The sequence below is a fragment of the Dromiciops gliroides genome, chromosome 3, assembly GCF_019393635.1.
Source record: "Dromiciops gliroides isolate mDroGli1 chromosome 3, mDroGli1.pri, whole genome shotgun sequence".
Lineage (NCBI taxonomy): Eukaryota > Metazoa > Chordata > Mammalia > Microbiotheria > Microbiotheriidae > Dromiciops > Dromiciops gliroides.
The window spans coordinates 471445706-471472464 of record NC_057863.1 but is presented as its reverse complement, the minus strand read 5'-3'; the positions used below and the strand labels follow the sequence as shown (position 1 = coordinate 471472464).

The 26759-nt window shown below is 35.1% G+C and overlaps 1 protein-coding gene across 8 annotated transcripts in view; it reads left to right on the top strand.

The window, feature by feature from the left end:
* The window catches only part of NBEA (neurobeachin), a 764716-nt gene that overhangs the window by 651245 nt on the left and 86712 nt on the right, over nucleotides 1-26759 (top strand). For all 8 annotated transcript variants that reach the window (XM_043991721.1, XM_043991715.1, XM_043991718.1 and 5 more), the window contains one exon: nucleotides 11121-11261. In XM_043991721.1, coding sequence (XP_043847656.1) covers nucleotides 11121-11261 — 141 coding nt within the window. The remainder of the gene's footprint in view (nucleotides 1-11120; nucleotides 11262-26759) is intronic.

Here is a 26759-nt window from a genome sequence, read left to right as displayed (position 1 = left end):
TTTGGTTGATTTTTTTCCTAAAATTACTCAGATAATATGCCATTTATCTATTGTGCTTTTAAGCATAATGTAATTTCTCTGTTCATCTCTTTTAGTCTTGTCTACTTTTATTTTTGCCTCCTATCCTTGCTTCTCTGAATTCACCTAAAGTATATATCCTCATTTAAGTTCTATATGAATCTTTGTGCTTCGTATAATCCACCTATTTTTCCCCCTTCTTTCCTTTTTTTTGGGGGGGGGGCAGCGCAATGAGGGTTCAGTGACTTGCCCAGGGTCACACAGCTAGTAAGTGTCAAATGTCTGAGGCCAGATTTGAACTCAGGTCCTCCTGAATCCAGGGTCAGTGCTTTATCCACTGCAATACCTAGCTTCCCCCTTTCCCCTTCTTTCTAATCCATTCTTCTAATAACTTCTATTTGATAGATGTGTTCATCCAATTCACATTCCATTGTCATTGTATTTTTGGTTTTTTAAATTTTTATTTTATTTTCAATTAATGGAACAAAACAAGCATTTCTGTAAGACAGTACAATAAATAAGATTACTGCATATGAAACTGCATATCTACCACATATATCTTACTATTCCTTCCAAATATACAACAAAATTATTATGTAAATTTCTCTTTTTTCACTTTTTTTCTTCCTCCACCCTACCTTAGAGATAGCTACCATTAGACACATAGTACAGTTACATATATAGATACACACACGTGTGTGTGTGTGTGTGTGTGTGTGTGTGTGTGTGTGTGTGTGTGTAAAATTATTTTATACATACGTCTATCAGTTCTTTCTCTGGATGTAGATAGCATCTTTTTTCCTTTGTCCTTTATTTTTTATTTGTATAGTTATAGTAGTCAAAATGACTTAAAGTTGTTCTTAAAGTAATATTGCTGAGGGCAGCTAGGTGGCACATTGGATAAAGCATCGGCCCTGGATTCAGGAGGACCTGAGTTCAAATCTTACCTCAGACACTTGACACTTCCTAGCTGTTTGACCCTGGGCAAGTCACTTAACCCTCATCACCCCACCAAAAAAAATATTACTATTACTGTACACAATGTTCTCCTGGTTCTGCTTACTTCATTCTTCACCATTTTGTGCAAGTCTTCCATGTCCTTCTAACATCGAGCTCATCATTTCTTATAGCACAATGGTATTCCATCACAACCATATACAACAACTTATTCAGCCATTCCCCAACTGATGGGGATCTTTGCAATTTCTAGTTCTTTTAAAACACAAAGAGAGGGGCAACTAGGTGGCGCAGTGGATAGAGCACCGGCCCTGGAGTCAGGAGGACCTGAGTTCAAATCTGGCCTCAGACACTTAACACTTACTAGCTGTGTGACCCTGGGCAAGTCACTTAACCCCATTTGCCTCACTTAAAAAAAAAAACACAAAGAGAGCTGCTATAAACATCCCATTCACACCCAAAGTTATAATTACTATTTGTTAATTTACCTCAATCTTATTTTCACTCTCTATTTTCTTTCTCCACTTCTCTTTTTACCCTATCCTTGTTACCTTATCTTCTCCCTCTCTCCATTATCATTGTTAATTGTGTATTTCCTTCTATCATATCCAGTCAGTAAGTAATGTTAAGGGCTAAAATTCTAGCTAAACTGTCTAAAATATCTAATGAGTGGTCGCCAATAAATTATAAGCTTTAGCAAGAGTTAGACTTTTAAGCATTTATTAAGGAGAATAAGAATTTGGTAAAGAGAGAGAGAAAGGCCTAGATTCCTATCTATTAAAGGGAGAGCACATTTCTAGCTCCGCTCTCCACCAGAGTCCCTAGGAAAAAGAGTGAGACCGAGTGCCAGTCTCTTCCTTTCTCCTCCCACTAGTCCGCGTCACTTCCTGACGCCAAAGAAAAGACTCCTGGTCCTGCCCTCAAAGACCTTCGTTTCATGGGCGGAACTCTTCTACAGTAAGTCTCCAGCAGGTGGCGTCATTCCAATCATTACAGTAAACATTTATTAAGCACTTACTATGTGTCAGATGGGTTGCTAGGTGGTACAGTAGATAGAGTGCCAGACCTGAAGACCGGAAGACTCATCTTCCTGAGTTTAAATCTGGCCTCAGACACTTTGTAGTTGTCTGACGTTGGGCGACTCACTTAACCCTGTTTACCTCTGTTCCCCGTCTGTAAGTGGAGAAGAAAATGGCAAACCATTCCAGTATATTTGCCAAGAAAACTCCAAATGGAGTCACAAAGAGTTAGATGCAGCTGAAACAACTCAACATGTGCCAGACACTGTACTAAACATCAGGGATTCAATAAAAAGCAAGTCTTTTCCCTCAAGAAGCGTAATGGAGGAGACAACAAACAAACAACAAACAAGCTAATATACAGGACAAATAGGAAAATAAGAGAGGGAAGGCATTAGAATTAATGGGTTGGGAAAGACTTCCTGCAGAAAATGAATGATATTTTAGTTGAGACTTAAAGAAAGCCAGGGGGCAAAGATGAGGAGAAAGAACATTCCAGGTATGGGAGAGGGCCAGAGAAAATCCCCAATGCTCACAGATGCAAATGTCATTGGATCAAAGAACACACATTTTAAAGTTTAAAAACACTAGAAAAGGGGGCAGCTAGATGGCACAGTGGATAGAGCACCGGCCCTGGAGTCAGGAGGACCTGAGTTCAAATCTGGCCTCAGACACTTAACACTTACTGGCTGTGTGACCCTGGGCAAGTCACTTAACCCCAGTTGCCTCACAAAAAACCAAAAACAAACAAAAAACCCCAACAAAAACACTAGAAAGGGGGACAAGTGCAGAAGTGGTGGTTTGGTGTGATGAGTTTTTCAATGTCAAATAGAGGACTTTGTATTTGACAGTAGTGTACTGAGTAGGGGGAGGTGACATGGTTATACCTTTGTCTTAGGAAAATCACTGACAGCCAAATGTAGGATAGCTTGGAGTGGGGAGACTCTTGAGTCAGGCAGACCCACCAGGAGGCTATTGCTTTAGTCTAAGTATGAGCTGATGGGGGCCTGCACCAGGGTACTAGCAGAATCAGAGGAGAGAAGAGGGTGTATTTGAGAGATGTATAAGTGAAAAGCCCCTTATGATTTTCCTCATATTCTCTCTCTCTCTCTCTCTCTCTCTCTCTCTCTCTCTCTCTCTCTCTCACCTTTTGAGTGTAATGTATTTTTACATCAAACTCTTTGTGTGTCTATGTATATTTAACCCTTCTTTTCCCGCTTTAAAGAATAGTGAGGTTCATATGAAGCCCACTCTCCCTACCCCTTCCTCCAAATTTGTATGTTGTTCTTCCCATGCACCCCAATTATGAGAATAAGTTCCACCCTTTTCTTCTTTTTTTTCTGTGGTGCAATGGATGAAACTTTGGACCTGGAGTCAGGAAGACCTAAGTTCAAATATGCCCTCACAAATTTACTAGCTGTGTGATTCTGGGAAAGTCACTTAATCTTTTATCTGCCTTAGCTTCCTTACTTGTAAAATTTGGATTATAATAGCACCTATATGCCAGAGTAGTCATGAGAGTATTTGTAAAATTCTTTACAAACTTTAATAAGCTATATAACTGTTAGCTATTATTGTTTCTCCTTTCTTCTGCAATGTATCCTTTTTTGTTCCTTGTTCTTCTTCTCAAGGTCATCAAAATAGAATCCCAATCCCAGTCCCAAACCCAAACCCTCTTAGTTAACCCACTTTTGTGATCCTTAATGATATTATGGTTCTGAAAGAACATTTGTTTCTTTGTCTCTTTTAGAACATAAGGACTTTTTAGAGCATAAACCTTTTCCAAAGACTTAAATATATTTTCCTTTCTACATTCCTCTTGACTTGTGTTTGAATTTCAGAGTTTTTACTTAGCTTTAGTCTTTTCATCTTGAATGCTTGAATTTTCTCTTATTTAATTAAAGGTCATTTATTTTTTACCTTTTAGAATTATACTTAGGTTTTACAGATTAAGTCATTCTTGGTTGTAAGTTGTTAACTTTGCTTTATAGAATTTCACATTACAAAATTTCCTATTCTCCATTAATCATTTACTAAAATTAAAATCTGGTGATCATCTATTTATTAATGTACATTTTAAAAGAATAACCAAGTTACAGTTGTATTACCTTTGGATTTCTAAGGATCAAACTCCAAATTTATGCTGTACTTGCTTTATCCAGCAGTCTTAGAAAAGGAACCTTAAGCTATAATGAAATATTTATTTTCCAAGCAAAATTTTAGAAGTGCCCCTTCCTTTAGAGATTCATGATTCCTTGGAAGGAAATGAAAAATGGTAATGAATGTTGAAATAACAAATGTCAACACATAATTAGACCATGAGTTTTGTAAAATTAATTTATGGGCTTTTTACTCATTAGTGAGAAGATAATAGAAATTAAATAAAAATATCATTTAATAAATTTTTATTTGTTAGGGGACTTAAAATGCAAAATTATTAATATGTAGATGTTTCTTACATAAGTACTGTTTTTAAAAGAGAATAACTTTGATTGAAACTTGAGTAAAACAAAAAAAAATAAACATTTACTTGATCCCTTTTCCAGTAGTTGAAGAAAAGTGAAAAAGATGAGGGTGGAGGTTATGGTGTTCTTTCTTAATATTTTGTGATGTTTCTAGAGCAAACTATCAGATAAGGTTGATACTTAGGGTTTATTTTGACATTTTATACATGTGAAAAATAGGTTAGCATTAGTATGACACGGTAAAATGCACTAAGTACTATTTTTGACCGACGGGGTAGGGGACTGTTAAGAACTGTTAAGGGGTCCCCTGAACTTGCCTTTTTGAGTTGCCATATTTTCCAGAAACATGGGACCAAGAACATACAGGAGACCTTGAATGTGTCAAAGACGAAGTCCCTTCCTGCCCCGCAACTGATATAATTTGTTGTTTACATCCCAAACTGAACTTTGGCACCTGTCTTGACTCCCAAAAACACAATCAGTCTTCGATAGGCTTGTGCACCTGGGCTCTTGTAATAGAGAGACCATCATATCTTCATAGTTTAGCACTTTCCAAGAGAAAATAATATGGCTTTAGTGGTTACCTTGTTCCACCCCTTTGGATGGGATTTTGTCCTTTTCCTACCTTTATTGTACCTTTCCCCTCCTCCCATGCCATGACCCTTTGGAGTTTTGTGTTTCTCCTTCCTTTGTCTTGCTGTCATAAATATGCAAACTTCTTTATGAATTATGAAATCTTAGGGTCCCACATGCATGTCCATTTCTCTTGTAATATCTAGTTTTCACATGAATTTCCTGAAGTTGTGATTGACAGTTGACAGTACTAAAAAGTCTTAGAAAACTTAAAATACTATGTCCCTGAATCTTTATAATCCATACATATAAAACAATATAAAGCATTTGGGTTATTGATTACCTAATTTAAAACAAAAAGGCTATCTTTTCATATATTTATAGAAAAGTTACATTGTTTTAATTGAAGGGTTTTGTTTTTATAGAATAAATTAATAACTAATTACTTCTAGTCAATCCTACTGTAAATATTTGATGTTATGTTTAGGGAGATTAAATCAGCTTTTCATCAGAAACTTAAGGTGACTGTGAATAGCTCATTATATTTATTAAAGAAGGATGATGTTACACAATCTTTAAATATTCAAACTTAATCTGCACAATTATAGAATGTATATTCAAGTCATGTATTTATTAAAATAATAAAATCCAAAAATTCTATGAAACTTAAGATGTTAATAACCTTTTTACTAGAATTATAGTTTAGGTACTGTTAGTTGATTGTTTAAATTAATTATTTTGGGTGAAGTCACATATAAGCTTTAGAAAAGAAATTAACCAAACCAATAAGTAAATTTTATATTCAGCTCAAGAATCCTGACTCATTAACTGCTTGTTTTGTTGTATTATACAAATTAGCCTTCTGGGAGCAAAAGGAAAATCTCTTGAGCCATTTATTAGCTAATTCCTTTCCCTTGTGTGATATTTCCCTTTTTGAAGTCCTAATTTTTGTCCTAATTTTAGTGTCAAAATTAAGCCTTAGGGGAAACTTTGCAGAATTCTATTAACATTAAATTATGAAATAAAGTAATTAGATATGATACATATTACTCATCTAATCATTTATCCTCTAAAATACTTCTTTTAATGGTGTACAGTTGAAAAAAAAACGACTTTTTATAGCTTAAGACCACCAGACCAAAATCAGGTGAATGTTACTATTACCATCCTGAATTTGAAATCAGGAGGGCTACAAGCTTTTAATTATTAATGTCTGGGTCCCTATGGAGATTCAAGGCAATTATACAAATAATATAGGTTTGAAAAAACTACTTCAGCCTGAATTACAGCAGTGTTGCCTTAGAAAATATGCTTTTCAACAGGCATCATAGAGAATTTAAATACATCAACACTTTGATGATTCTACTATATGCATAGCACTCTCTTCAAAAATACAGATTTCAACCCATTCATCATCATGGGTAGCATTTACATTGCACCAACTATGTGTCTGACACTGTGTTAAGCACTTTCCAAATATTATCTCATTTGATCTTCATTAACAACCCTGTGAGGTAGTTAATTCCCTTATTTTATAGATAAGGAAACAAGTGACTTCCTTAAGCTAGTAAGTATCTGAGGCTGGATTTTAACTCAGGTTTTCCTGACTTCAGGCCCAGTACTCTATCAAATTACCTTACTGCCTCATAATGCCTGTTGATAATAAATAATTCAGAGGACAGCTAGGTGGTGCAGTAGATAAAGCACCAGCACTGGATTCAGGAGGACCTGAGTTCAAATCCGGCCTCAGACACATGACACTTACTAGCTGTGTGACCCTGGGCAAGTCACTTAACCCTCACTGCCCCGCCCCTCCCAAATCCTAATGTTACATAATAAATAATTCATATATATGTACAAATATATGCATACATATTTCCAAAAATGCTGGTATTGACTGTGATACTAATATTCTAGATAGCATTACAGTACTTTGGTTGTTCATCTCATTAACCTCATACTTGTTATACAACTATACTACCTCATTTTCTGATCATAAATATTTTTTAATAATTATTAGAACATTTTGTTTTGACACAACAGATGAACACATATACATATAAACCAAAGAATATTCCTCCCCAAACAAGCAAAACTGTCTAATAGTACGATGATGTATTTTATCTGTCATCTTGTACAAAATTCATTGTTGGTAATATCCCCAAGCCTACTTATACTCACAGTATGTCTTTCCATTGACCTATTAAGAACTTGCAAGTTTGTTTTTTCTGAAATCATTTATTTCTCTTATTTTCAGGTATACATATCCCTTTGAGAGTATCTGTTTCAAACAGATGTTTTTGTTTTGAGTAGCTTAGTATCATTAAACATATAGCATAATTTCCCAAATGCAGTCCAGGCTGATGTACTACTACTACTTGGTTTGGGGCCCAGTTCTTCATGTGGTGTTACTATGGGATAAGCACTTAATTTGGAATTAGAGATCTTAGAATCAGATTCTGGCCCCAATACTTGCTTTTGATTTTAAGATCTCCTAGGCTTCCCTGGGCCTTGGTTTCCTTTATCTGTAAAATGAGGGGTTTGGACTGGTGTCCCTTGAGGACATCAACTACATAAAACAATATAAATAAAATATTTAGGCTATTAATTACCTCATTTAGAAAAGGTTACTATTTTAGTTCATTTACTGAAAAATTACATAAAACTTTAATGGAAGTACTTTTTTTGTTTTACAGAACATATAAAATCAATAACTATACTTGTAGTAAATCCTAATGTAAATATTTGCTGTCATATTTAAGGAGATTAAATCCGCTTTTAATCATAAACTTAAAGTGACTACAAATGACTCATCAAATTTCTTAAAGAATGAAGCTGTCACCTAATTTTTAAGGGTTGAAAACTAAATCTGTATAATTAATATACTATGAATATTCAAGTAGTGTTATTTTATAGTGATAAAATCCAAAAAGCCTGTCTGATACTTAAAATGTTCTATTTCACATCCTCTTCCAATTTAATCTACAAATGTTACAAGGATAATCTCATATCAGGCTCTCTACAGGATTGTTTTCCCTTCAACTACAGGTAGATTTCACTTCAACCACTTTAAACCGCATTTTCATCACTTTTCATACTGTTTGTGTACAAAGTGCCAGTTCTTATTATATCATGCCATATTGTAATATTTTATAAGTGAACCTGGATTATAAAGCAGTTTTATTCTTAACTGTTATGTATTTCTCTCTTTGGCAAGGAATTCATGTCCACTGGCTGAGGTAGTTTCTATGTTCTTTCAGCCTCCTTGTTGTAGCAACCCTTTTAATTGACTAAACTCCAGGGAATTGTTATATCTTTACTTTTATTCATTGATCATTTGGGGAAATCGATAGTTTATTGAAAAGGTCATGTTTGAGGTAGTATAATTGTATTACATTAACTTTGTATCTTTTTTCTTCTATTTTTGTATTGATCTTTACCTTTACTCTAACTGATCATTTATCTGCTTAGTCAAAAAGTTAATTGTGTAATAACTACTGTATAGATAACTAGTTATTTCCTCTCAATTTCATTTTTTTATTTTGTTCCATGCACTCTACTATTAGTACCTGACAACTATTTTATTTTATTTTGGTGAGACAGTTGGGGTTAAGTGACTTGCCCAGGGTCACACAGCTAGTAAATGTCAAGTGTCTGAGGCCAGATTTAAACTCAGGTCTTCCTGGATCCAGGGCTGGTGCTCTATCCACTGTGCCATCTACCTGCCCCTCTGACAACTATTTTAAAGAAAATTTACATCCTGTCTATTTAAGTCTACTTAATAGTCTGCAAGCCTTTCATTTCTTTATTATTAATGATATTTTCCAACATAGTTTCTATCTTTCTCTGTGCTTATCTTTGCACTGAGTCATTAGTATCAAGATGTACTTGTGAATAATTTAAATATTTGGCATTAATATGGCTTTAGAAGAATCCAAACAAAAGAACTGCATATTGATCAGAAGATTCTTTTAATACACTTGCTCATACATACCATTGTATTAATACCTTTGAACCCTAAAAGACTACAAAGCTGTTCCAATGAAACCTATGGCAATATGCAAAAAAAGGATCCAACTATCTGTTGGAAAAACAAAGTGAAGGAAAAATATATTATGGAGATATATTACCCATATGTTACAAACAGATGCATGGCAACCTATAGAGTTAGTGTATCAGAATACATCACTTGTATAGACATTAAAGATTACCCCCGGAATAGAGTTATGGGAAGAGATTGAGCTGGGTCACATTGATACATTGTTTGTTATCCTAAATTGCTGGTGTGTAGCAAAAGCTCATGTTTTTAACACCAATATTCTTCCAGGGATGCTATATAGAACACATAATCAAGCTGCTCAAAGTAAAGACACATGACTATAACATATTACCAACAATGAATTCTGTGTGAAGAATTACTTAAAAGAGAACTTTGAGGATATATATGAATACTAAAGGAGATGAGCCAGTTTTATAACAAGAATAAGATGCCCAAAAAGTTTGAAAAAACATTTTGGTACTTTCTTGACATTAAGAGAATCAGAAGAGCTATATAGAATTAGGTCTATTCTCTATAAAGGTTTGGAGGGGTTATGATCTATACCGATGAAGTGTGTAACCACACTAATGAAGTCATGGGTCAATCAATGGAATTCTATACAACTGACTTAACTTTTAAGTCTGTAGGGAATCAATACAAATGCATAATATGGGTGTTAACAAACAACATACATTTGTCTGGTAGTTGCTGTCATTCATTATGTTATTGGATAATTATTAAACAAGTTATTTAAGACTAGCATAAATTAGACTACTGCTTCTCAGGCCTATTCAATGCTCTCTGGACAATTTAAAAATGTCTTCAACAATTCAATTCAATAAGCATTTATTTAGTACTTTCTATGTGCTAGGCTAGAGATGCAAAAATAAGAATTGCTTCAGAATTGTTTGGATAGTCAGAAATAGGGAGCCACTAAAACTTCTTGAGCAGGGGAGTGATATGTTCAGACCTGTGCTTGAGGAATATCTATTTGGCATCAGTTTGAAGGGATTGGAATAACTGTTAGTTGTTTAGTGTCAGTGGGACAGGAGGTCCTAATGGAGTAGCCAAGGGATCTGTACTTCACTGTGCTATAACCAAAAGTCCAGAAGCAGGCAATAAGGATTATCTAAGACCTTTAGTTCATGTCATATCATATGAAGGAATGAGTATCATTTGAAGGAATTCATTATCTTCTTAAAGAGATGGGCATGTTTAACCCAAAAAAAAGATGACTCAAGGATAGATTATTCAAATATTTGTAGCATCATCATGTGGAGGAGGAATTATATTTATTCTGTTTGACTCCTGAGGGAGAACCAGGAGTGATGAATAGAAGTTGCTGAGAGGCAAATTTAGCCTTGAGGCCAAGAAAAACTTCAAAAATTAGAGCTCGAGGTGATAAGGAGTTGCTGGAAGTTTTTTAAGTAGAGGGTGGCATGGTCAGGCCTACACTTCAGAAAAAACACTTTGGCAGCTGAGTGGAGAATTGATTAGAGTGGAGAGAGCTGGGACGACTAATGGGAAGACCTTGCAACATTCTGGACAAAAGTTAATGGGGACTTGGAAATTGGGTGGTGGCTATGTGAGGGAAGAGAAGGGAACATATATGAGAGACTGAAGGTAAAAATAAGATGTGGCAACAGCTGGGTATGTAGGTGAATGAGAATGAAGATTCGGGGATGACACCAAGGTTGCGAGCCTGGATGACTGGATGCATGATAATAAAGAAGTTCAGAAGATGGTATTAAATCTCACAGATATTCCATATGTATTTAAATTATTTTTAATCTTGCATTGTTGCTTAAACAATGGAGAAAGGTTTTTCTTAACTGCAAGGGAAACTGTATTTCAGGTCCATAAATTCTATCCTTTGAAAGGGAACTCGAAATCCAGCTTTGGTATATATGCATTAGAATATAATGTATCTGTGCTATGTGAGCTAAATTCATTAATGGAAAAAACCATACTTTTATAAGAATACATAATGTGATTATCTGGAACATGCTATTCTAACTTACTAAGCAACAGGATTTCTTTTCTTTATAGCCAGTTGGTGCTTTGAATCCCAAAAGAGCAGTTTTTTATGCAGAGCGCTATGAGACTTGGGAAGATGATCAGAGCCCACCCTGCCACTATAGCACACACTATTCAACAGCACCATCTACGCTATCCTGGCTACTTCGAATTGTAAGTACTTTCATGGAAACTTTTTAGCTACAGAACTTGTGACTATTCAGTCACAAAAAAGGCATTTTTGTATTCTAGGGTCTTGGAATTTAAGAGTTTAAAGTTCTAATCCAATTTCTAGACCAATGAAGCTTATCCTTGTTTCCTGACTTTAATATTTGAGATCAGGTATTGTGTTTTATTTTGTTTTGTTTTGTTTTAAATGTCTAAGTAAACTTAACATATGGTTTCTTCTTATGTTTTTAATCTGTTTGGGTTTGGTTCTAGCTGATACTTCTAGGTTCTTCACACACTCTCTGCCCCCAATAAATTATGAGGAACATTCCTGGTTTCTGGTTTTACTCACTTTCATTGCCTCTCTTCAAACTTGCCAGTATTTAAACCCACTTAAATTGATCTTATACTTATCTACTTCTCCTATTCCTTGATTATTGCATTGACAGGTATGTAATTTTTAAAAATCGGGCCTGCTTGGGGCAGCTAGGTGGCGCAGTGGATAAAGCACCGGCCCTGGATTCAGGAGTATCTGAATTCAAATCCGGCCTCAGACACTTAACACTTACTAGCTGTGTGACCCTGGGCAAGTCACTTAACCCCAATTACCTCACTAAAAAAAAAAAAAATCGGGCCTGCTTGTGATTTCATTTGTATAAGGAAATCCCAGTAGAAAAACTCCTTCTACCAATGCAGATCCACAACTGTTCTGCAACCTAAAGTCTTAGAGAGTTTCCTGAGTCATTTAAAGGTCACCATGAATCACACAGCAAGTATTTTTCAGAGCTGGGTGGGATATGAACCCAAGTTTTCCTTATTGTGAGACCAGATCTCTATTCAGTGTATGTACCACACTGACTCAAGATAATGTTAACATTAAAAACTTTCATTAACATGTCCTGGCAGCAAAGTATATTGATTGAAATGTGTTATCTATCTATCCATCCATCCATCTGTCCATCCATCTATCCATTATTTTAAGAATTTTCTTGTTGAAAGGACAGCTAGGTAGTGCAGTGGATGGAATACCCATCTGGAATCAAGAAGACTTAAGTTCAAATCTGGTCTCATTCTGTGACCCTGTGCAATTCATGTTTGCCTGTTTCCTCAGCTATAAAATGAGCCAGAGAAGAAAATAGCAAACCATTTATGTATCTTTGCCAATATAGAGTTGAGAATTTTCTGATTAGCTGTATTTTTATGCTTCATGAGTAATAAATACAGTTGAAAAAATGGTGGGTTTGGACTCAGAATACTTGGGTACAAATCCCAGGCCTGCCACTTACCAGCTATGTGGCTGTGAACAAGATACTTAATCTCTCTAAGGCTCACTTTTCTTGTATGTAAAAACGAGTGTTGAAATAAAAGACCTTTTAGCTCCCTGACTGTTCTGTCTATGATCCTGTGATCCATAATGATATTTGCTATTTTTTATTGTATTTCTTAATAGGGAGAAAAATTAGAGAAGCAGTAAATGATTCCTGAATTCAGGGATTAGAAAATAATGTCAATAAATAGTCAACAAGCTTGTATTAAATGTTTACTATGTGCTAAAAACTTACTAACCAGAAAGGAAAGTAAAAACAGTCCCTGCCCTCAAGGAGTTTACATTCAAATCAGAAGGACACCATGAAAATAACTAGGGGTGTGTGTGTGTGTGTGTGTGTGTGTGTGTGTGTGTGTGTGTGACACACACACAGAGACAGAGCAGAGAGCAACAAAAAGAAGATAAAAAATAAAGAGAATGAGTGAGGACAGAGGAGAGACAGAGATGCAGAAAGAGCAGATTGAAGGCAATCCCAGAGGGCAAGACCCTAGCATCTGGGGGACGGGAAAGACCACCAGCAGAAGGCAGGATTTGAGCTTAAACTTTGACAGAAACCAGGGAAACAGAAAGGTGAAAGGGAGGAGGGAGAGTGCTCTAGGCATGAGGGACAATCTGTGCAAAGGGCTGTTACCTAACTTGTAGGAATTCTAGGCTTCTTAGATTCATAATTTGATTTTACTGTAATTTTTTGAGTGAAGTGACCATATCAAATTTGTTAGCACAAAATAAATTATGTGCATTTGGTATATATTATTAAAAACATATGGTCTTATTTTTAATTTGAATATAAGCTAGAATCTAAAATTTTGGTATTTAAAACCAAAAAATTTACACAGTTTTAAAAATCAAATGAAATATTTCTGATGACCTCTGAAATTTCCTAGTGACTATTTGATTTTTTTTAAAAATACTTTTCTTAAGTATGAAAGTACTTGGTATTCCTAAACTCCCTTTCTCCAAAGATCTGAAAGCATTTTATATAACTTTCTAATTTTATCCTCACAATTTGAAATGTATTATTAGTAAATATGAATATAAAATCTCAATCCCAGGAATTTAGAGGCTTTGGAGACTACCTACCTTATCCCCAAACCCCACATCTATCCCCAAATATTTCTTTTATATTTTTGAGTATGTCTTAGATATTACTGTGTGCATTATCAGTAAATAAACATTAAGCACTTACTATGTTCAAAACACTGTTAGGTACTAGAAATATGGAAACAAAGAAACTGTTCCTGCCTTCAAGTACCTTACATTCTGTCAAAGGAGACAACATGTATACCTATAAGCATTTATAAAGTAAAACAAGGTAATGGAGCAGTGGAAGTTTTCCCAGGAGAATCAGAAAAGGTCTCATGTAGGAAGGAGGGGACTACTTAATTGAATTTTGAAAAGAGATAACCATTTTATAGGCAGGGGTAAAGAAGTTCATTTCAGGAATGGGGAACAATATCCATAAAAGAGAAATCAGAGATAGAGTATTGTATAGGAGGACCAGAAAATCCGTTTGGTTTAAATCCCATGACATACTTTTTCATCCCTATATGGATAACTTCCTCACACCTCTCTACTTTTCATCTCCTTTTTATGTGTTGTCTTTTTCCCTTAGAACACAAGCTCTTTGAGGGCAGGGACTATCTTTATTCTTGCTTGTATTTGTATTCTCAGTTCTTAGCAAGATGTCTGCTCCTAGAAAGCATTTAATAAATGCTTAGTGACTTGTTTTAGATTTGCAAATCATGAGAAAGGTAAAAAGGGAACTCCCAGAGTTCATCTAGATCAGGTTATGCCTAATCTCACTGCCCTTTTGGACAAGGGTTTTAGACTGGTAGAACAAATGAATGCTTTAAATAAAGTGTGTGTGTGTGTGTGTGTGTGTGTAGATAGGTATTTAGGTATAACAGTATATGTGGATTTGTCAGCAATACACTTTACAGATTCTGATGATAGCATTATAAATAAGATGGAGAAATGACTGGAAAATAGGGTTAAATGAACTTAAAACTTGTTAAATAACATCCAAGAAATGCTGATTAATAGGATAATGTCAAGCTGCAGATATGTGTATCTTTAGTGCTGTATCACAAGATCATCTCAACCATTTTTTCCACTGTTTTTATTAAGGAATTGATGTCAACTTCTAATTTTATAGTCAGTGATTTCGATGTAAAGGTGTATAGAAAGGAAAATGATGAAAAATTTACTGGTAAATATGGCTTGTTTTGAAAAACAAAAGAAATTAAAGACGTTGAACTCCTTAGAACTCTCAAATTTATATATCATAAATATTTTTTTCTAAAAGGCCATAAATATAATGAGCACAAACTATATCATAAAAGTTGGAATTAATAGTATATTAACAGACAGAGAATGAATCGTAACCAAAAGTAGGAATCATGTCAAAATCAGCTGTCTACATGCAATTAGAACATTGTCTAGTTGGAACAAAGGCCAAATTAGCATCAAATCAAAAGAAAAGATAAAGATGAGAAGATATTGTGAACTATTGCAATAACTGACATTCAAATTAGTCAGTAAAGAGAAAGTAGAAATGGAAAAAGGCAAATTAGTCATTTGACAAAAATTTGTTAAGCACCTACTTTGTACCAGGTACTGTGCCTGGAAGTGGGAGAAAACAGTAGATACCAAACCAAATATAGACCCTGCCCCCAAAGAGCTTATATTTTTTCCAGGGAAACAACAGGTTCATAAATAAGTATTTACAAAACAAATAGAAGGTAATTGAGGAAGAGAGGAAAATACTGGGGAAATAAGGAAAGACTTCGTGCAGAAGATTGCATCAAGCAGAATTTTGAAAGAAACAAGGCATTCTTAGAGACTTAAGGTGGGAGTTAATGTCCAGGAGGAAGAGAGTGAAAATAACAGGAAGGCCGAGTTGACTGAACAATATTATTAGAAGGGCAGTAATTGATAATAAAGTTTAAAAGAAAGGCATATTTGGAACAGAATTTTAAAAACTTATCAGAACTTATATTTGATCCTAGAGGCTAAAGGGAGCCATTTCAGTATATGAAAGAGAAAAAGACATGGTCACAATTGTACTTGAAGAAAATAACAGTGGCAGCCATCTGAAGAATGGATGGATTGGAAAGGGGAGAGAGGTTAGCCACTTGAGTATCACCATTTTCTGCAAAAGTTTAACTAGTATAAAAATTGCCAAGACAAAAAGAAGCCAAAAGAGCTTAGAAGTGAATTTATCCAACAAATCTTGATCTCATGTATTATGCATATGTGAGTTTCAATCTGTACCAATTGAGGGAATACCCAAGTTGAAAATATCACGCTTTTATTGAAATAATGAACTATTTAAAGGAGACACTACTAATGGTGACCTTATCAGTTTGCCAATGACATGAAGATGGGAAGCATAACTAATATGTTAAATGATATAATAAGAGCCCCCTAAAGATATCAAAATGTTGGAAGATTTGGCTAAATTGAATAAATCACTAAGGCCAGTCACTAGCACAAGGGCAGACATCCCTAGATTAACTGTTCACTTTTAAAAATCTGGAATTTCAGGCAACTAGGTGGCGCAGTGGATAGAGCACCGGCCCTGGAGTCAGGAGGACCTGAGTTCAAGTCCAGCCTCAGACACTTAATACTTACTAGCTGTGTGACCCTGGGCAAGTCACTTAACCCCAATTGCCTCACTAAAAAAAAAAAATCTGGAATTTCACTTAACCAGAATTCCATTGTGTCACCAGGTGAAGTGGCTACCATGTATTAAACTTCATTAAAATGCATATAATATCCACAACACTGGAGGTGATAAGTATACTATATCCTGCCCTGTTAGACCATATCTGGAATACTATGGAACCACGTTCTACAATTCAGTTAAACAGACAAATATTAAATGCTGATATGTAATATTTTGTGTTATGTGCTGGTTGTAATAAAAAGATAATTAAGAATTATCTCTGCCTCCTTTGAAACTTACAGTACCATAAAGGAGATAAAACCATAGTATAGAATGAAATATAGTAAATATTGAGAGGTAAAAAAGTTCCAAGCAGTTTCTGAAGAAAAATATTATTTCTGTGTTGGTAGCCCAAGAAACATGTATTCATTAAATTCCCACTTTATGCAGGCACCATGTTAGACAGTGGGGATCATCATCATCATGACATTATATAGCACTTTAAATTTTGTAAAATGCCTTTCCAAACATCAGGCAATAGACCTTAGAGGTTATCTGACTAGAGTACTATAACTAGTCAGTGGCAGAATTGGGGCAAAAACATAGGCTTTATGAGTCTTTGATGCCAGACCCCTTTTCAAAGAGCTTCATTTCAATTCCTGGGAAAATGAAATTCCAGAATGAATCTTTAAAATAGATGGTCATTGGGCACCTACCTAAAAAAAAGAAGCCATGATTACAAAGACTGAGCACGGTTTCATCAAGAACAATAGACTAATCATATTTCCTTTTTGGAAAGAGTTTTACTAACGTAGGAGATCAGGGCAATGTAAGCAGTTATAAAAGTATCTCATTATTTTTCCAAAAAATATATAGGAAATAATGTGGACTAGATCATAATACAATGAGGTCCATTTATAGCTAGTTGAATGGCTATACCCAAAGAGTAGTTGTTAATGATTCAATGTCAGCTTGATAAGAAGTCTGCAGTGGAATATTCCAGGATTCTGTGCTTGGCTCTGTGCTGTTTAATATTGTTATCATTGACTTGGATAAAAGTATAGATGATATATTCATCAGATTTTTAAATGACATTGAGCAGGGAGGGATAGCTAAAACATTGGATGACACAGTCAGGATACAAAAGAATACTGACAGACTGGAGCACTGGGAATCATAACAATAGCAATGCCGATGATGATTTATATATGGCACTTTGAGGTTTGCAAAGTATTTTATAAATATTCATTCATTCTATCCTCACAACAGCCCAGAGAGGTGGGTGCTATTCCTCCACTTTACAAAGGAGGAAAGTGAGGTAGACATAGGCTTACTCATAATCACACAACTAGGAAGTGTCTGAGGCCAGATTTGAACCCACTCTCATTGCTCTATCCACTGTACCGCTTAGCTACCCAAATCCAGTAAGATGAGCTTCCATAAGAATGAATATAAAGGGGGCAGCTAGTGGATAGAGCACCGGCCCTGGAGTCAGGAGGACCTGAGTTCAAATCCAGCCTCAGACACTTGACACTTACTAGCTGTGTGACCCTGGGCAAGTCACTTAACCCCAATCGCCTCACCCCACCCCCTAAAAAGAATAAATACAAAGTTTTACATTTAGGTTCAATACATCACTTTCATAAGTATAAGATGGAGTAAGATAGTGGTTTGTTTGGGGGGAGGGGAATAGATCTGAGAGATTTAGTTGTCTCCAAGTTCAGTATGAGACAGCAGTAATGCAATCTTAGGCTTCATCCATAAAGACAAACCTTCCAGAAGACACTGAAGCCTGCCACCGGCAGTTTGACTCAGTGGGGAAGGCGCTGGCCCTGGAGTCAGAAGATCTGGGTTCAAACCCTTTCCCTGATGCTGACTCCCTCTGTGACTTTGGAAAAGTTGCTTTACCTCCCTGCTTTCCCAATAGGTAAAATGAGAGGGTTGAACCAGATGATCTCTAAGCTTCCTTTAACTTCTAGGTCTAGGGTCCTATGACCTCCAGAAAGAGAGAAGCAAGAAACTGGAGATGCGGGATGGTATACGCGATCTCAGAAATGGCCAGTCTATTGGTTTGTTTTGTTTTACTATATGTATTTGTTTTAAGTGAGGACTTCTTCGGCAGAGGGACAGGGGATGGTTAGTGATCTGTGATAAAAATACCAAAAAAGCATCAATCAGCCATTTTAACATAAGAAAAAAGTACAGATGGGAACATGAATTTTGATACAGCCTTGTTAAATTCAATATAAACTTTAAAAAATAACATGTAACAGAAATTCAGTTTTTATGCAGTATTCTTATTCTTTGTATGTGGAAAATATTTGTGTTTGCTGGTAACTGTTACATTTATTTTTTACTTAATTTTAAAGAAATAAAGCAGTAATAGTCATACTATATTTGACCTTGTTCAGGCTACAGCTAGCGTATTATTTCCTTTCTGGGTACTCTAAGAAGGACACTAGTAAACTGGAGAGCATCCAAAAGACAACCAGGATAGGGAAAGGCCTCCCTGAGTCTATGACATCTGAAAATGAATTAAAGGAACTAGAGATTTTTTAGCTTGGAAAGAAAACTTAGGTGTGACATAATAGCTGTCTTTAAGTATTTAAAAGGGATGACATTTGGAGGCGAGATTAGAAATGACTGGGTTGGCCCTGGAGGGCAAAACCACAAGCAATGGGTAGATGTTGCAGACAGGCCAGTTTAGACTTGATGCCTAGAAAAGCTTTCTAAAAACTAGAGCTGTCCAAAAGCTGGTTAAGCCATCCCTCTAGAAATGGTGGGTTCCTCCTTATTAAATGTCCCCATTGCTAATATTCAGTCTTATTGGTATTCAAGTCTAGGCTGGATGATTTCTTATCTGTTTTTAACAGGGATTCCTTCTGAATATAGTTAGATCACAAGGCTGTTGAGGTCTCTTCAAATTCTATAAATCCATAATTCTGTGCTTTCTGTACTGTTTCTGAAGGGCAAATCAACTAATACCTATTCATCTTTGTTTCCTCGTCTGTAAAATAAGGGGGTTGGACTAGATAATGTTTAAAGAATTCTAGACCTCAACATTACCCTGAAATTTTCTTTAGTTGGAATTGGTTCTCTGGTGCTGCAAGAAAAGAAAGAGGGATATATTCTATTCTTTAACTGGGCTATAATGGCATTTTGTCAGTATCCTAATTTATGTGACATATGAAAAATCTGAGAGACAATTTCTGGGTAATTAACAATCATTTTACTAATGATAACTAGCAAATAATTAATAAAAGGGGTCATTGGCACTCTCGGGGACCAAAGATGAATAATGGAGACCACTCACACTTTTATACTCTTAGAAGGGAAGGTGTTCCCAACAGGCAGAAATCAACTCTGATTGGTTAACAATTAATGAGAGAATGAGCATTATAATGAAAGGTAGACCTATTCTCATGAGAGGCTGGGGCACATGACTTTGAATATGTTATTTTCACTCAACTCTGCAACCAGCCCACATCTTGGGTCCTCAAGACAAAAGGTCCCTAGTCCCATCTGAGTAGAAAACAGTGAGCCCAAATTCACCTAGATTCGATTCCCTTTGTAAAGTCTTCTACTTGAGTCGGGCAAGAAACAAGGATTCAGAGGATTTGGACAATCTCTTCTATCAGCAATGTCCTTCACAAGGATTGGGCTTTGAATGAGAAAACAGAAAGAGAAAAAACCTTAGCTTCCTCCCTCCCCGCATTCCCCCTCATACGTTAGTAATTGGTTATTAACATGAAGTCAAAATACCTTGCAACATATTTTAGTAGTGCCAATGTTATTGCAAATCGATTAGAGTAAGAGGGACTTGGAAAGCCTGTTAGAGAAGCATTCAAGAAGTTCATAGGATTGTAAACCTAGATGGAAGAGATTGAAGGGACCTCAGAGGTTATCTGCTCCTATCCCCTCAGTTTACAGATTAAAAAACTAAGGCCCAGCAGAGTGGTTAAGTGACTTACAACTGTAAGTTATCATATAACTATTAAGTGTCTGAGGCAAGACCAGAGCACAGGTCTTTCTGGCTGCAAGGCTGGCTCCCTATTTTACATACTATTATTTCTCTCAATCTTCTGTATGGACAATCACAAAAGCAAATGATTCTTCCTCATTCTTCATAGGTGTTCTAAATTTTTGTTTTTATTGCTGTTCATTTAGCCTGAGTTTGATAAATATAACAAAAAACCTTCAAGTAGAACACGTTTAAATTACCTAAAATATTGAGGGGGAAATAGATTCCTAAGTGCCAAAATAAAAAGATTGCCTCATAATCCCAGCAAAATTATATATAATTCAGGAAAGAAAGCTAATTGTAAAATTCATCCATATAGTATCCTATTTAATAAAATAACACATGAACTAAATGCAAATAAAATATTCAGTCATATTGGAATTCAGAAGTAATATCCAAGAATTTATGTGGGCTTTTACATCCTCCCTTAGATAAAAGTAAAATATTAAACTAAATATTATGGCTCACAAAACCTCACTGATGGTTTTCTAATTCTCTTTCGTTGCTTTCAGGCATTCATTAGTTGTATATGAAGAAATCTGGCAAAATAGCTTTTTCATCACAGAACCTCTATTATTTATAGCACACGGACTTATAAAATTCTCGCTTACACAGGAGCTCAATTTTCTGTACTAATTGAAGTTTTAAACCCTGATGGATTTTGTTGTTGTGCTTGCCTTAGTCTGAATTGATTTTTGTTGGGGTGGGGGGTGGAAGGAGATAAAAGGGTGTTTCTGTTTAAAAAAAAAAGAAATTATTTTAGTTCAGTATTAAGATGTTTCTAGTACTATGGTAGAGACAGTCAAAACATAACTCAGAGGACTCAGATTGAATATCCATTTTGTACATTATACAACTCTGTTGGTTCTCCCATCTCATCTTGTTTTCTGAGTTAATTATTATGCATCAGTGGCTCCACAAGAGTTGTACCAGAGGTGCAAATTCATTTTAGACACCATTAATAACTAAATTTTAATCAAAGTAAATTTTTTGTGTTATTTCAGTGACATTGACTTGAATAGTCAAAAACTGATTCGAGGTTAAAAAAATATTTATCTTCTGTTGTCACATTCATTTCTAATATAAAAAGACAGAGAGTAGGTGTTATAGATGTGAGAAAGATGAGGCTCCAGAAGCAGAAATCAGTGTAATCTAAAGACTAAAATTCTTATCCAGTTAGAATAGGAAAATCATATATAGATATATGTATATATACACACACTATTCCCAGTTCTTGAAGGTTCTGGTTATTTTGACCCAAGACTGATTTCATTAAAATTGAAAACTCTCTATTTTCTCTTCCATAAGATGCCAGTTACTTTGCCAGTCAATTTTTTTTTCTTTCCTTTCCAGAAAGAACTTTTGAAACTGATTAATTTATACATCCTCTGACTCAACCTTCAAGACCATTTTATTAAATTATGTTAATCTGTGTGATAGGCATTAAAATGCACATATGTCTAAAGCAGAAAATCCATTTTCCATTCTTAGTGCCCTATTATTTTTACATTGTTTTATGTTTAAGTGGCAGAGTTTTCTCATTCCTGTACAAAGTGCTGGTGTCTATTATAGTCTCTTCTTTGTATGCATATATGGAATATTTTATAGGTATAAGAAAGAGTAACATTCCAAGAAAGCCAACACATTGAAGTAGTGGGTGATTGCAAGCATTTTGAGGACACAGAGCAAGGACAAGAGTTCTTATTGAACTTTTGTATCTCTAGTGCCCAGCCTAATGCTTCTATTAAGCATTGGATAGATTGGATTAAATATATTTCATTATAAGTAGCATATTCTTTGTTATTTTTAAACATATGTCCTCAAAATGCTGTACCACAGAAATAATGACAACTCTCCTTAGGCCACGATAACAGCCAAGAGTTGTTAAAGTTTAGTGATTGTATGATTTAAATTTCTTTATTAAAAATTATCATACTAAGTAGAAAGAACACAAAATGATAACTATGCTACTTAAGGATTGAGATTACTGACTCAAAATCAGTGTCAAAAATGTATATCAGAAAAAGCTGCATAAAGATAAATTGCATAAGTTTTGAAATTTGCTTTCTTCCATGAAAAATATCAAAATAACCATGGGCCTTTAGTTATTAAAGGAAAAACTAAATTCAAGTTAGATATTTATTATATATTACATTGACTTTAAATAGTTGAATATTCTTCCACAGGACTTCAGATATGCACTTAACCTTACTGCTATACGTAAATTTATTTCTAAGGACTCTCTTTTCTCTTACCCTCATTTTTTCTGTGAGCCACCAAAGTGGTATCCATAGAAAAATGAAAACTCCATGTATTTGCTTTTCCTTTTCTATAAATGCCAAGCTTATCAGTATACGTCTAGCTGTCCATAAATAGATCTAGGAATTGTACAGATACTTCGTTTTCTATTTCACTTCATTTTCTTGGGATTTTCTAAGATAGAGAGCAAGCCTCTGAGTCAGGAAAACCTGGATTCAAGGCCTACTTCTGAGATCTTGCGTTTGTGATTCTGGACAAGTCAAAGTAAATTTTTAGTTCCCCCCAGGCAACTTTCTAAGATGTTAAGTCACAGAAAGTCACTGATGTGGTGATAGAAAGACTTCACTGGGACTTCTCTATACCAATGAAGTTTTTTTTTTTAAATTGCTGGCCAATTTTTTTCTTTACTGTTCAGAAAGAACTTTTGAAATTGATTAATTTGTACATCCTCTGACTCAACCCTCTAGACCATTTCATTAAATTACGTTAATCTGTATAATAAGCATTGAAATGCACATATGTCTAAAGGAGGTATCCATTTTCCATTCTTAGTGCTCCATTATTTTGCATTTTTTAAATGTTTAAGTGGTAGAGTTTTCTCATTCCTGTAGAAAAAAAAGTACTGGTGTTTATTATAGTCTTTTTTATGTACATGTATATGGACAAAAAATATCTTAACAAACATGAGGAAAACAAAGGAAAATTAGAAGTTCAAGTTACTTCCATACCCTGTTAATGAAAATAGAAAGTGTCTCATTTAAAAAAAAACTTTTGAGTTCTAATTATAATATCTCAAAAATACTGTTCTCTGAGACTTTAGGACATGATTTTTTTAAAGTTCTTGTAGCTTCTTATTTAGAATTAGAGGCAGAATTTTTACTTTTTTCATGTTTAAAACTGAAGGCTAAGTTTTTTAATGCAAAACAATTAAAATATATCTATTTCTCACATTTTGTAACAACTTTTAGCCAATTAACTTAAAGTTATTTATATTATACAAAACATTTAAAATATGTATATATAATGTACAAAATCTTATCCTAAACACCTACCCTAACCCTCTTTAATCCTTATGATAAACAAGTGTACAATAATGCACCACCTGAAATACATTTTTATTTTTATTATACTAGCCAGTATTATTTGAGATGTTTATTAACTTTGTTTTTTATGGCAATTCACTCTCTGAAGTATCCTATAACTTTTTTTTAATAAGTTGTATTGTTAACATCTGTTTTTATACTCGTCATTTCCTGATATATTAGCCTTCCCACTCAACCCCCTCTGAATCCTCCCCTGTAACAAAGAAAAACACTTAATCAAAACCAACTAACACAGTGACCACATAAATGTATGCAACATTCAGCACCAATATTCCCCCTGCCCCCACCTCTCTATAGAGCAAAGTTGGGAGGTTTGAGTTCAGTCATTTGTCTTCTGGAATCAATTTTGCCTTTAATCTGAGTTCAGCTTCCCTTAATATTTTCATCTTCATTGTTGTAGTCATTGTCTGTATTGCTGTCCTGGTTCTGCTCTCTCCATCTTGCATGAGTTCATACAAGTCTTCTCATGTTTCTCTAAACTCCTTATATTCATCATTTCTTACAACACAATATAATTGCATTATTTCACAATTTGTTCAACTTTTCCTCAATTAATAGGAATCCACTTTGCTTCTAATTTTTTGACTATCATATAAGTGGCTACTTGTTTATGACAAATGTATCCTTTACCAACTTAAACCTGTAAAGACAAATGTAAACACAAATGTATTGGGTGCATTTATTTAGCAACAACAACAACGACAATAATAATAGCTAACATTTATGTAGTACTTTAATAAAATTTGCCATGGTCTGTATAAGGTTTTAAAGGTTTGCCAATTGCTTTACAAATATCCCATTTTGACCCTCTGGGAAGATTAACATGGGAGAAAGTGCCTTCTATTATCTCCATTTTACAGAAAAGAAAACAGAGGGATAAAGGTTAAGTGACCTAACCAGGTCTTAGAAGCTGGATTTTTTTGTTTGTTTTTATTTTTTGTTTTTTGTTTTTGTGAAGAAATTGGGGTTAAGTGACTTACCCAGGGTCACACAGCTAGTAAGTGTCAAGTGTCTAAGATTGGATTTGAACTCAAGTCCTCCTGAATCCAGGGCCAGTGCTCTATCCACTGCGCCACCTAGCTGCCCCTAGAGGCTGGATTTTAATCCAGGTCTTCCTGACTCCAGCTTCAGCACTATCACACCCCCAGGTGCCTACCTCACCAGCTGGTGGTTCAATGTAGTACAAAGTTTTCTCTCATTGTTAATTCATTTTAAGCCTGTTACCTCTCCTCCTAAGCCTTTTCTCCATGTTAAATATTCCTTCTTCATTCAACTTATCTTCACACAGAATGATTTTGAGCAGCCTTGTCATCCTGCCAAACTTTGTCTGACTGTGTCCCAGCTTGTTGTCACCTTTCTAATGCAACATTATACAAAACTGTAAAGGACCCTAGATGTTTCCTGATCAGAATAAATTATAATGATCTTTACTTCCCTAACTCTGGGTTTCTATTAATATAAAAGTCCTTATTAGCTTTTTTCGGTAGTCCCAACACATTGTCAACTAATGCTAACCCTGCAGTTCACTAGAATCCATAGTACTTAACTAGTGTTCTGTGTGTTATCAAATAAAGCCACTCTTTAGAAACCTTTGGCAGCTTATTCCTGGATACAGTTCCATTAGAAAATAGATCATCTCTCCAGGTCTCAATTCCTCATCTATAAAATGAAAAAGATGACCTGAGACCCTTCCAGCACTATGTTCCTCTGATCAGACATGACCTCCTATAGGGGGTAGTATATAAGTTATAATTTAAAGAAAGCTTGGGATTCCATAAGGCAGAAATGAAGAGAGAACATTTTAAGCACAGGGACAGACTGTACAATGTCATGGAAGTAGGACATGGGTTGTCACATAAGTAGGCCAGTTTAGCAGAAACAACAACCTGCATGAAAGGGAATAATAGGATATCAATCTGAAAAATAAGTTTGAACCATATTGCAAAGGGCATGAGATACCAGGTCAACAGGGTTTTTTATTTCTTTGTTTTTTAAATCCTAAAGGAAATAGGGACCTTCTGAAGCTTTTTAAGTGAACAAGTGAAATGGTTAGACACATGCTTTAGAAATATCTTTTTGCTAAGGAGAATGGCTAAAGGAAATATAATGGATTAAGATCTCTTGTGTTTGTGCAAATGTTTGCCTTAGCAAGGAGAAGGGCTTACCTCTTCGTGTGAGGCAAGAATGAAGGAGATATTAGGGGAAGACATGAGCAAAGCCCCAAATTAGTAAAAACTCTGACAGTATAAATTGTAGATAAAAAGAAACATGGGCTAGGTAGTGAGGAAGGGGCTTAAGGTGCTGATAGCCTGCATTTTATACTACTGTACTTTTATAATGTCTGTATGGCATATGGAAAAGAATGTGAAAAGTTAGATCTGGAAGTCCCATTATGGATTGCTTATCCAACTTTTTCATCTTGTAGATGACACATACCGGAGAAGGGAAGTGGCTTGCTCAGTGTTACTGTACATAGCAAGAGTGGGAAAGGTGTGAGAGGGAGGGAGAAAATTTGGAACTTAAAAGTTTTTGAAATGAATATTTAAAAATTTTTATCGTAATTGGGAAATATTTAATGAAATAAATAAAAATATTTTTAAAAGAAAAAACAAAATAGAATAGATATATTTATAAGAAAGAAAAGAATGCCTTCTCTCAGTGAAAAAATAAGAAGAAAAGCGGTAGGGAGAAGACACTGACATATACTTTACATTGTCGCCTACCAATGGATAGTATAAGTTTAGGATAGTTTGGTTGCAATCATGAGTGAGCAGGGTTGAAAATAAGAGCATGTAAGAGTGACTTCTAGGTCTATGTGAGTTAGGAGAGATAAAATGTCACCAATCCTTCATTTGTTCAATACGTTTATGGGCTGGATCATAATAACTTAGAAGGATCCATGTTGTCACAAGATATCATTCATATTCTTATCTTATATAACTCTTATGCTATTATTTTTGTTTGTTTGGTTGGAGTTTTTTTTTTTGTGGGGCAATGAGGGTTAAGTGACTTGCCCAGGGTGACACAGCTAGTAAGTGTCAAGTGTCTGAGGCCGGATTTGAATTCAGGTCCTCCTGAATCCAGGGCCAGTGCTCCACCTAGCTGCCCCTTATGCTATTATTTTAAC